Below are 13,032 nucleotides of genomic sequence, written 5' to 3'. Positions count from 1 at the left end.
GCAGTCAGGCAGATTTGGCGGCGTTTCTGCGGGTGATTTGCTGGTCCCGCGCCTTCGCCGTACCCGCCGCCAAATTGCTGCCGAAGCCACGGGACCGGCGGACCTCCCGCAGGCATGCCGCCAAAGACTGCCTGTCTGCCGCCCTCACAGCGACCAGCAGGCCGCCCCCTGCGGTTTCCCGCCCCAGGCACGCGCTTGCTGCGCTGGTGCTTGGAGCCACCCCTGTTACAAACAGCCAGAATGGAGAAGTTGGTTGTCTCCTCATTAGTGCCCAAGCAGGAGAAAGGACTGCCTTCGTTTGTGCTTTGTGCTCCCGCACAAGAGCAGCCACAAGTTGCAGGAGCAACCACACGGTGCTGAGTGTTACGTGCTTTCTTTCGAAGGTGATCCTTAGCTGGTGTAAATTAGTATCACTCCAATGAAGCCAATGAAACTAGAACAATTTACACCAGCTGAGGTTCTGGCCTGGAGAGTAAATAGCCTATGATTTGGTTACACTTGGTTTACTATTCTAAAGAATAATATGAGTGATTACATAAGCATTTTTTCATATTATTTTAAAGATTTAATTGATGTTCTTAGCTGCATGATGGGTGTCAGTAATGCATTAAGACTAGGGGCCAAGTTGTCTTATCTTGTAAATGGGTGCCTCTCCACTGACTTCAAAAGAATTTTGCTCATGTACAGCAAAATTTTGGCTAGCAGAAGATTTGGCCTGAGAAGTCTTATTAATTTACTCCACACAGGTATATACATCCTGCAATCAGATTTGATCTCTGAAGACTAACTGTAAAGAAATTTAAGATTTTTAACTACGATAATTTTGTTTGAAGAATAACTACAACAGATGTTCTTTCTCAGTTTCCTAATACATATTAAGCTCTTGCATTTGGGTTGTTTTTTCTTTATTTTCATTAATCCAGTCCTCCCTCTTATTTTTAATAACAGAAACATCTGTTTCTTCTTGTTCAATCAAAGTGATTACCTCAAGAGTCCTACTTTTGAAATAATACCATTTAAAAGAAATTGTGGATAGATTGTTTCATTAGCATATTTAATTTGCATATGAAACTAGCTTGCCGAGCATTCAGAAAGGGAATTGTGGAGGTGGCATACTTAAAGATCTTTTTTATCAAGTTATTTAAGAATTTTCTAAAGTTGGGTTCAGAAAAAATAAGACCAGCAAAATACACACACACACACACACACACACACACACACACACACACACACATCTCAGAGAAAATAAATTAAATCACAAGAAGGTTTCTAAATACATATTTGTGGCTCAGGAATGTGCTGCAGTCTAACCTTGTTGAATCAAAACTCTGTTGTGGGAAAGCTATTTTCCACCTTTGATTTCAATACAGCCTTGGTGTATCAGGTATTCTCAGCTAAACTGGATTTTTTTGTTAAGTCAGAATACTTTTTATGAAGTACTAATCCTCTCTCTATACGTACAAAGTACACAAGAGTGTACACTTTGAAGTGCATTCAAAAATGTGCCATTGCAACTTGCACAGAACTTGTCCTATGGGGAAGCATTTACAGTAATAATTTGTCTCTTGGAACACCACATGGCCATGTAAGAAAAGGGATGTTGATACAGCTGCCCCCAAAACATACTGCAGTGGACAGAAACTCTACTGGAGAGAAAGTGTGCTCTTTGTTACAAGATTGGGGGGGGGGAAGGGGAGTTTTTGAAGCACAGCAATGAGTTCATGGTGCCAAAGAGCTGTCCCAGTAAGCATCTATAACTAGGAGTGTTAAGGAATTCCACAGAAAAGTCATGGTCAACAGAGGAACTGTAGGTAAAAGGTGCTAAGTAATAATTAGACATGTGGCAATGGGAGCCAGAACAAATATGAGTTCCACTATCATACCATACAGCAGTGGTTCTCAATCTATTTACCATATGTGGCCCACAATGTGTTGTTTGGGCCACAGGTTGAGAACCACTGTGACCGACACACACTGGCCCTCTCAGCCCTGCACTGCCAGCCTTCTCCTTCTCCTCAGGGGCAGACCCGCACCAAGCAACACACCGACCCCCTGCCCAGAGACACCCTCCCCACAAACCCCTATGCCCAGCACCACCCGCCCAGAGACCCCTCCACAGAGCGGGGCCAGGTACAGAGCCCCAATTAAAACCTGGGGGTGCTACAGCACCTCCTCCCCCCACACCACTAGTTCCCGGGCCTATGCTGTCCATCACCCCCCAACCCCTCACTGCCCCAAAAACCTCCCCAGAGACCCACTCTCCCACACCCTGTCCCCCTGCTGCACTCACCAGCTCAGCTGCTGGCAGGAGTACCCCAGCAGGACTGCCTGATGCCCTCTCCCCCCTCAGCTGGCCCCGGCCCCTGCCAGACCGGAGCGGGAAATTTTGAATTTTTTTTTTTTAGCACACAGCTGTGCCATAGCTGTGTGCTTCATTGCATGCGGTCCGCAGGCCATGGGTTGAGAACCACTGCAATACAGGCTTAGCAGGTGGTTGGTTTGCAGTCAGCTGCAAACTGCATGAAACTAGAGACTGACCTTTGAAATAGACTGGGTGATAGCACAGACGTTTAGGAGAGAATACTTCTATTATTGAGGCAAATCACCAGTGCAAAGGCCTATCTCCAAACACCATCAATAAGATACATCCTTAGCCACTTCATACACACAAAGGCAGAGTGAGTGAAATCAGAAACTATATTGCCCAAGTGGCTTGTAGTTTTGTAATTTGCAGATTCTGGTCTTCCCTGCACCACTACTTGAATATACACAGCACTACATACTCCACACTATCCATGTGCTTCTACAGAGTATGCATTGGCAAGAGCGTACAGTACATGGCGCTTTTTTCCTCTGACCTTACTTGCTTTGATATGGACCTCACCCACTTCTTCAGTGCGCTGCTTGTGAGGTGCATTGTCCTTGTTTAACTGCCCATTGGGGCAGCATAACAGAGCTATTATCCTGGAGTAATTCCACCCTCTTTAAGTGGTAAAAGCACATACTTTTTTTATTTGCTTGTGCAACACTAGACAGGTGGGATCACTAGGCTCTAAAGTTATAAAGAAAGAGAACTGAAATTTAGAAATAAGCAAATATGGGTTTTATTTCTCACTTATATGTGACATAGGGCTTGTCTACACTGGCACTTTACACTGCTGAAATTTTCTTACTCAGGGGTGTGAAAAAACACCAACCTGAGCGTAGCAAGTTTCAACACTGTAAAGCACCAGTGTAGACAGTGCACCAGCGCTGGGAGCCACGCCCCTCATGGAGGTGGGATTTTTTTAGAGTGCTGGGAGAGGTCACGTTACAAGCCACGGCAGCGCTTTAACATTGCCAATGTAGACTAGCCCATAGTTCATGCTTGGTTTCAGTCCATGAAGCACAGTATCAGATCAATGGTCTTTAATAAATTATGTAGTTTAATGTATACACTATGGGCCAAATTCTGAAGGGCTTATTCAGTATTTTTCTTTCTTTTTGTAAGCTAACTCCTATTGACTTCAATGGGACGTTGCCTAAGGAAGGAATGATCAAAAAACAGAGTAAGGCCTTCAGAATTTGGCCCAATGGTTTTAAAAGTTGTATATCACAGATAATCTAGCATCTTAAAACATGACTCTTGTCTGAGTTCAAGTCCAGAAAAGATATTGAGTGAAGCCATATATCGTTAAGATAAAAAGCAAAGGGGGAAAACAATGTTTTTTCTTAAGTTTACTGTTTGGCTTTACACTGGCTTGTTGTTGTTGTTTTTTTTTAAATGTTCCAACCAAAGAACCTGACCCTACAAATACCACAAGACTACCTTTACTCACAGGCGTCATTAGGACTATTCCTGTAAGCTACTCCCACACATAACTGTTTGAAGGATCAGGTCCAAATATTATTTCCAAATGCTGGTTTGGTTATTGTATGCTAAATATGTGTTTAGCACTTAATGTTTTTTAACTGAATCCACTAAAAACCCATCACCGTTTTCATTGTGTTTAGGTAGAATTAAACAATATGATCAAGCTACTGAATCTGTTTCTAACTGTTGATGGGCAGAGTAGTAATTCGTTTGGATGGGGTAAAGAAGGGAAATAAAATAATTTCTTGAATGGTATCAAATCAACAGTGTTTTGAAACATCGTGATTCTGGAGAATCTGAGTTTCTCCACCCAGTAAACATTTGGATGTTGTGAGGCTTACCCTTAAAATGTAAGGTAAAGAAACTTGTGTTTTATAGCATAAGACTGAGTCAAGAAGAGGCTTCAATTCCTGACTCTGCTACAGACTTCCCATATGGCAAGTCACCCAACTTTCTAATACATAAGTTTCCATCTATGTAAAATGAGAATATTGTTGTTTACCCAGCTCACTGGGGTGTTGGAAGCTTATTTCAACAGTGTTTATAAAGCAGTCTGAGGACTGCAGACAGAAGCTGGAAATAACTTCTAAGGCCAGGTCTACACCCAGCCGCTAGTTCGGCGGCTGGGAATCGAAGTTCTGGGTTCGATTTATCGCGTCTGGTCTGGACGCGATAAATCGATCCCGGAAGCGCTCGCCGTCGACTGCGGTACTCCAGCTTGGCGAGAGGAGTACCGCGGAGTCGACGGGGAGCCTGCCTGCCGCGTGTGGACCGCGTCTGAACCGCGGTAAGTTCGAACTAAGGTATGTCGACTTCAGCTACGTTATTCACGTAGCTGAAGTTGCGTACCTTAGTTCGAATTTGGGGGTTTAGTGTAGACCAGGCCTTAGAAATAGAAAATGTTTCTTTAGGACTTGTCCATTATAAACCACCTTCTGCATTTTTGTTCATTATTATAATTCTTCCATTTACACTGAGATCAAATGAAAAGTTTCTAATGATAAGAATTGTACCAAAGGTGAAAAGTAGACTTTCTTTCGTGCCAGTAATAGCCGATTGTCTGCCAGAATACAAGTAGGTGCTATTAGGGAATGGCTTAGAGAGATAATGGATTGCAAACTAAAATGGCTTAATATAAGAAGTGCAGTGTTCTCCCAATATAGTGGCATAATTGTCTCTCTTTTGGTATCATCTGTTCTGTCAAGTATGTTAAAAGAAAACTGATTGAATTGAGACAGGACTCAAGCTATTAGATTTTGTCCATTATCGAATGACTTCAGTTAAAACGCATATAAAACCACTAGTGTTTTGGCTTTACCACCCCACAGACATTTTACATTTATTGCTGAAATGTGAAGGTTAAAAGTAAAACAGCCAAACACCACTACCACCGTTTCACTAGTTAGTCTTAAAATAACATTGCCCCTTTTTGACCCAAGCAGCTAGTCAAAGTTTGGGGCTGTGAGAGATGTTCTAGTTCAAAGAAGAAATTGATGGAGCCTGGTATCTTTTTTTGACGCAATCTTGTTGATTTACAAGACATGTACAAAGTCACATGTTTCTGAAGCAAGAGGAACCAAGAACAAAAGGAGCAATTTCTTAGTTTACAGTTCCAAGCCTCTTTAATCAACAGACCCAAAAGCTGTCTCTCTAACTTTTTTTCCAGGTCACACTGTTTTAACAGACTACTTCTTGGCTTTTTTCCTTTTCCCATCTGTTTCTCTCTCTGTTTTTGTCTTTTTTCAGTCTTTTCTCACTCTTCTCCTTTCCCTCCCGCACATCCCTTCCTCACACCTATCCAGTACTCAGCCTAAAGCTCCTGGGTGGGTTCACACACACTCTTTTTTTCCTTAGGCTTACATTTATGTTAATTGAAGAATGTGTTCAGACCTATCAATCTCAATAGGGTTTTAACAAGGTTTCATCCAGCTCATAATAATATACTACCCTCTCAGTTTGAAAAGAAAGCAATTTACCATATAAAACAATAGAAAACATTACAAATGCAATATCTCCCAACCATAAACACATAATTACCACAGATATCTCCAATTCTAGTAGAGAGAAAATCTGTGGTATTTCCGATACTTCTGGGTGGTAACTGTTGGCAAATACTGACATTTTAGAGGTGTCCACTACAGGGAGAATGTAATTACCCAGCTTGTAGTTTGTCAAAAACATCAAGGGTCAAATTCTGAGGTCTGGTAAATGGTGGCACAAGCTAGAATTATACCTTCTTAATCTCCTGTTGGTTACTTTCTAAACTCTCTTCTTTGAGAAAATGATGCTGACTTACTTCAACAAATATTCACAGTCATGCTAATGTGCAACTGTAGCCCTCACATCTTCTGGGTGTGGTGTTCTGTCCCATCTAATGACACCGAGACCACTTAGAGCGAGATTAATGAGTCTTCTTTACAGCCTTAGCTAAGAGGCATATGGCTTTTAGCTCATGCACTAAGCTACAGAGGCCATAGGTTCGATCCCACCCATGGACGACCGGGGTCTGTCAGTGTTACACAACTCACATCACCATTTTCATTCTCTTTGAATTTGGCAAGAGGATTTTAAAATGTATAGTTATGTAAAAAATTCACTGACCCTGTAATGTCTACAAGTTCAGTTCAAGGCAACAATGAATGATCTGGTACAAGTCCAAATAGATTTTTAAATGATAGGCCATATGAATCTACAAAATCATGATACCACATTTTAACTACGCCCTGATATTTATGAGCAGCTTTGCTTATTTTTTAATGACAATTTTGGGTTGGAGCCTTGTGAAACAACCAGTCATCCGTCCGTCCGTTCCCCCCCCTCTCCCCCCCGCAGTTTTTCTTTGTGGAACCTGAGATTATTTTTTTATGAGCAGAAATTGTATCCAGTGTGAAACTACAACACTTGGTAGCAAAACATTTTTTGTGTTTTAAAGAAATTGCTCCCCCCCACCAAACATATCAGTTATTTTGTATTTTGATGAAAACCTGAAAAAAAAGCCAAAAAAATGTTTTGCAAACCATGTTCTGCTGTTCATGAATCTGGCAGCCCCATCCATTCATGAAGTAGATACCTTTTTAAAATTAGATAATACTGTTATTGGGATTCTGCCCGCTATTCAGATTGAGTGGTACTCCACAAACGGTCCCATTGAAATCAACACGTTAAAGACTTGCAGAAACTGGCACTATTATTTTAAACAGTCTGTTTGGAAAATGCTGCTCCAGTCCAGAGGAACTCCTGAACTATTCAGCAACCCTCTCTTTCTCCCTTTACTTACACTGAACACTGCAGTCTCGTATTTTACGGATTTTGGGGTGGGGCGTGTAATGGTTATTAATTAAGCTTGAAGCAAAATGGGTGTATGTCTAGTACATCCATAGGTTACGACCTCTATTCTTATCAAGTACTGGTGTATCTTTATCTGCTAAACTGAACGCATAGAAGCAATAGAAAAAAGAACAGCTTTAAAGACAATAGGGTGTCACTAGAGTTTAGTGTTTGCCATGAACACCATCTATTATATGAAAGGCTATGGTTGTTAAAATCTTTGGTGCATGGATAATATTCCTTTTAGTGTTTTGACTTTTTATCAGCCATTTTATTAGCTCCAATGTTATGATGCATCATATTTAGTTTTAGAGACAATTCACTTGCACTGTATGGTATTATATTGTGTTCTGTCATGTACTGTTAATGTGATTCAGTAACTGAGTCTGAATAAAGAATATGTTGTTTGTGATACGTGATATGGTGCATTCGAAATGTCAAAAAGAAAATATTTGGAATTAGGTTTCATTAGATAGCATGCTGATTAACAGACATGATATTGCTTATGTGTACAGAAATGATCATAATGAAAAGTACTGATTAATTCAATGAACAATCTCATTATCCTAAAATACCAGTCCATACAGTCGAGTAACATGACCTCATACCAGCAGATGGGTACCAGGCACAAAACTTTTATATCAGCTCCCTATAGAGGAAGCTGAAAGACTAAGTAGATAAGTCCTCTTCATTTCTACCAGCAGATAGAGGCTACTGCTTAGCTAAGCTTAAGGGTTTGGGTGGTTGGTTGTTTTGCAATGGCTCTATGATAATTGTCTTTATTTTCTATTTCCAACACCATTTTATATTTATAGGATTTGTTTTTGAATAAGGTTTCCCTTTAAGCCTTTCTTCTTCTCCTTTTCTCATTTTCCTTCCCCTTGTGTTGGAGGTATCAAACACTCATTAGAGGCAAGAATCAAAGATATATGTCCTCTGTTTTGATACCTATTATAATTAAATAGACATAGAAATATTTCATTCTTTTGAGTTTGGTTGTAGATACAGTAAAGGATATTCCTTTGCCAGTTAAACATAGAATATGGCTTTTTGATGAGTGAAATGATGTGTTTGCTTTAAAGCAAACATATACTATTGTATGATGAATAAGCAGTCCCAAAGTTGCATTCATGATAATGATTGATTTCATATTTACTTTTACAAGAATGTGTAGATGTCCGAATCCACACTAGGTCCTTGTACAAAACTTGTGTCATGTGCCTGGTGCTTAGAATTGATGCAGAAAACATATTTAAATAAGTAAATAATGAACTGAAGAAGGTTCCACCCTTTCTTTTCCTTCCAGGCTCGGGACTCAACGATGGGCAATGGCATGAAATCCGGTTTCTAGCTAAGGAAAACTTTGCTGTCCTCACCATTGATGGAGATGAAGCCTCAGCAGTTCGAACAAACAGTCCTCTGCAAGTTAAAACTGGAGAGAAATATTTCTTTGGAGGTAAAAACTACAGTACTAGCATATCTGCTTAGTGCTGTCCTTTTGTGTTCTATACAATAGATCAATGTGGATGTTAGGGTGAAACTCAGTCCTCACAGAGTGTTAGTATTTTGGATCTTATACAAATGGCTTAGGTGATGACTGCCAAAAAAAATCAACTGTTTTATTAGCCGTTCTTTCCCCCATGCATGGCAGTTCCTGATACTACATGAGATGCTTTACCCTACTTTCTGAGGAGCACATTCCCAAATCCACTTTTTGCAGCTTAAAATCTGTTGGTGAAAGTTTGGCACAGAGGCAGAACCCTGTAGTAAGGGTGGCGCAGAGCTGGTTGCATCTTATTGGGAGCTCCGTGATGCCACGTTCTGAAAAGGTATATCATACGCTCTCCACGATGTGGAACCAGTTTTACTAGCTGGTATGGAGTTGGGAGTATGGACCTGTCTCTTCCTCTTTTGAGCCACGATTCAGGAATACATTCTTATTTAGGACAAGACTTAACCAGGTGTTTAACTTTAAGCATGTGCTTACATTCCATCGACTCCAATGGTACTTAAGTGCATGCTTAGAGTCAAGACTGTGTTTAATATGGATGGACTTCAGCACGTATTTGACTGTTTTTTGAAATTGAGGCTTTAGGTTGACTAACACTATGAACCAGGAGCAATCCATGTACTCCAGTAAGGTTAAGACTACAACTGTTAAAAGCCCTGAGCAAAGGCAACTTCTTTTGCTCTCCCACACCATCTTGTGTTATCCACAAAGGGTCAGCCACAATATAGAATTTTGTTTTTAATTTCAAAAAGCCTATTTCATTGTAGATATATTATCATATATTGTTTTAGATAAATTGTGCGTACGTCAGCTATCTTATTTTATCACATTCAGTAATGGCCTGCCCATGCAGTCTTTACTCAGGCAAATCTCCCATTGAGATCGAACACTGAGATCAATGGAATTTTAGAGCTGATTGATCCAACGGTAATGTGAGTTTGCACATCAGGACACTGGGCATAAAATAACTTTGTAGGGGTTTTTGAATAGAAATGTGCTGTGTTTTTAAACTGGCTATTTTAATCTTGCAAGCTGAACAGCTAATGGGGAAAAATATACAGTACTATATATGCTCCTGTTATTCCAGGGATAGAAACGTTACTGAGATTATGATTTTAGTGCCCAAAGCTGAAAGAACAAAAAATCCTTTCAAGATTATTCTCATTTCATTATCTTTCATCAGTGAAATCGTTAAAAATATATATGGAAATTAGTGTTTAAATAGTCTTACAAAAACGTATACACACTTAATTAAGACTAGATCTAATCCTCTTGATAATCTATGCCACAAATTTCTGGGAAACCTCATGGTAGTGATGATAATGAAAAGCAGTTCTTGACAGCTAATGCCTGTCATAGTTTAATCCGGTAATTTTTATAATAAAAGTTCACCTGTCACAAAAGTTAACCATTGTTCATTCACCCTGTCTCTGCAACTCCTTGTGGTCCTCCATCTTTCCCTGTGTCTCTACTACTTCACCCAACTTCTAGCTGGTGCTTCTTACAGTGTTGTCTCTACAAAGAGCCCCAACATAGCCAACTGCCTCACACAATATTTTGAAAGATTGTTTTCCATTCAAGAACGTACTGCTGTGACTTTACCTCAAAATAATTAGGGACTTAGATGGTCTCACTAAAACAAGTTATGAAGAAAGAGAAAAATCAGATTAAATAAAAAAACTAATATGCCTAACCCCTTCTGTGTTAAATCCCGAAAAAGCTAATCTAGATAGGCACAAACCATGCCATTATATGGAATAAGCAATATTTTATATTTCTGGAGACAGCATCCTTTCTCCCTGGCATGTCTTTTATCCTCTGACCCTTTGACTTTGATCTTGTGATAGACAGACAGCATGTAGTCTCAAGGTAGATATCATTTCCCTTTCCACTCACTGTCAAGTATCTGATGTCATCCTATTTCGTCTGTGATCATTTTGATATTAAAGGTTCATTATAATTCCAGAATCCCTCCCCACCCCCATAAAAAGTCCTCTGTAGGATATGGGAGTCTCACATCAACTGTCTTTTGTATGTTTCCCAGATCTGTTCAGCATTGTTCTTGTTGCTTTGGATCAACAGTATGTGTCTTCTTTTACAACTTGAAGTTCTTTTCAAGATGTATCCAAAGAATGTATATTTTGCATTCCTTGTGTCCAAATTTGTTTCCAAATAAGCATCCTGCATTCCAAGACCACACTTTTGCATTTTAATTGTCCTGGCAGGTGTCTTGAACCCAAAGCAAGCTTGCTTTCTGCTTTGCACCTACGGGACATGTCTGTTTAAACTTTTCTCAACACTAATTCTGCTTTATATCAACTATAAATTACTGACAGTTTAAAGTCAATCTCTTGCATAAATATGTTAGAAAATCTAGACAATATGTTCACAAACCTCTGTAAACAGCAAGGGGTATTATTCCCTTTCTATGGAGGTACTCCCCTCTACTTTTTTTCTACATTAGTTTTCTGGTCTTTAGTTGTGTGTGTTTTGTGGGCAGTAAGGGTGAGAAGAGTTGAGGAAAGTGAAACTTGTATTGTCTTTTTGCACTGTTCAATAATTGTTCCATTTCCACTGAAGTCAGAAAGTTTTGCCATTCACTTTAGCAGGAGCAAGATCTGACCACAATGTGCCAAGTACGTATCTTTTTTTTTCCTCTGCAGAATACTCATGGCCAGTTAGTCAGCAAAGGGATAATTTAATTCTCCCCCAAATTCAAGGGCATAGAAAATGTTTGTTATTCACTGATGGATTACCAGCCAAAATCATTATCTGGGTGACAGCTAAAGATGTTTTAAATGTTTAAAGGAAGGCATTCGGTCGGTCGGTATATAAGTGCCTTGCTGGAGAACTGAGTACAACAGTTATAGGTATTCTATTGAGACTTTGGAAATTATTTTCCAGGGATACTATCACAAATCTGCAAATCAGATGACCAGCTCTGGTTATATGAACACCAACACCGCCTCTGCCCACCCCAGTGTTAAAATGTGCCTTGGAGGTGTAGAGAATCTCCCTTGACAACTTTTCACCTCCAAATGCACTTTCTTTCTGGACACTTTGACTTCTACAGCATCAGTTCTCCAACAGCTTTCTCTCCCTAAGACTAGTTAATATTTACTATTTTTTTTTGTCATTGACCAAACTTTTTTGTCAGGTTGATCCTGCTACCAGAATTGCCAGTTGGCCAGATGCTATGTGACATGCACATCATATTCATATGCTATTGTCATTTGAACTGATATGTCCTTTATGATCTATGGGGGAAGAAAAAAGAGGAGGAGGAAAAATGCATGGAGTTAATAGACTGATATTTAAATCTCCCAAAGATAATTTGGCACATCGAGACTGTTATTACAAGGATTGTAAAACTTTTCTAGAAGTCTCTGATAACAAATGCTGTCCTAATTATACTTTTCCTACCTTATCCTTGAAAAAGCTAAAAAAATGTCACATCTCATGTATTCAAGCTTTCCCCAGTGGGATTTCAGAACAAGTCTTTTTTTTTTTTTTTTTTTTTAAGGCATTACTATAACAAACACAGAGGTTGGGATAGCTGTTCTCTTTGTTTAGCAAGATTTTAAAGATCTCTTTTTTTCAGCACAGGAATAAAACATTTTTGCAAATATAAATTGTAGAATTAATAGCAAAGTAATTAAATAATACAGTAATTCACCCACCAGATTGACTCTATTTTTGTGAGTATTACTATCAAGTTATACTGTCATCAGTAGTATTGCACTATATTTTCCTATGGAATTCTTTTCCTTGAAAATTCACATTGAAAATGCACATTCATATTTAGTGAAAATAGCTTTTGCATTGAAAACATACCAAGGGTGCGTTGTTGATAGGAAAATAGATATTTTGGTTAAAATTGGTAATTAATTAAAATTCGGGTGAGGGAAAGGACACAATCATATGAAATGAAATGGCAACAGTTTTCAGGCAAAATAAAAGAAAAGTGAATTTCACCAGGTTCTCATTCTCAGTAGTATCTATGAACGTCTTCAGTTTTACTTATTTAAATTCTGATTTCAGGCTTATTGATGATTCACTCTGACATAGGGTGACCAGATGTCCCGATTTTATAGGGACAGTCCCGATATTTGGGGCTGTGACGGAGCAGGGAGCGGGGCGGATTTGACCTGGGAATGTTGCAGGGAAGTTGCATTGGGGATGGGGGACTTCCCTTGAAGGAAGCTACCTGAGCTGTAACCTGAGCCAGGAGGGGGGTTGGGAGAAGTGACACCTTCTGCCCTGGAGACTGAACAAAGGAGAGGGGAGGGGGGAGAAAGCTGCTGGAGGAGTTTTTAGTTTCAGTTTGGGCTGGGTGGTGCAA

At 39.7% G+C, this 13,032-nt stretch overlaps 1 protein-coding gene across 1 annotated transcript in view; it reads left to right on the top strand.

The window, feature by feature from the left end:
* Nucleotides 1–13,032, top strand: part of CNTNAP2 (contactin associated protein 2) — a 1,144,465-nt gene that overhangs the window by 428,289 nt on the left and 703,144 nt on the right. Inside the window, exon 9 of the mRNA XM_065398395.1 lies at nucleotides 8,487–8,636. Within this exon, the coding sequence (XP_065254467.1) occupies nucleotides 8,487–8,636 (150 nt within the window). The remainder of the gene's footprint in view (nucleotides 1–8,486; nucleotides 8,637–13,032) is intronic.

The sequence above is a fragment of the Emys orbicularis genome, chromosome 2 (genome assembly GCF_028017835.1).
Source record: "Emys orbicularis isolate rEmyOrb1 chromosome 2, rEmyOrb1.hap1, whole genome shotgun sequence".
NCBI lineage: Eukaryota > Metazoa > Chordata > Testudines > Emydidae > Emys > Emys orbicularis.
Note: the sequence above shows the minus strand (reverse complement) of the source record. Positions and strands in the feature narration are given on the sequence as shown.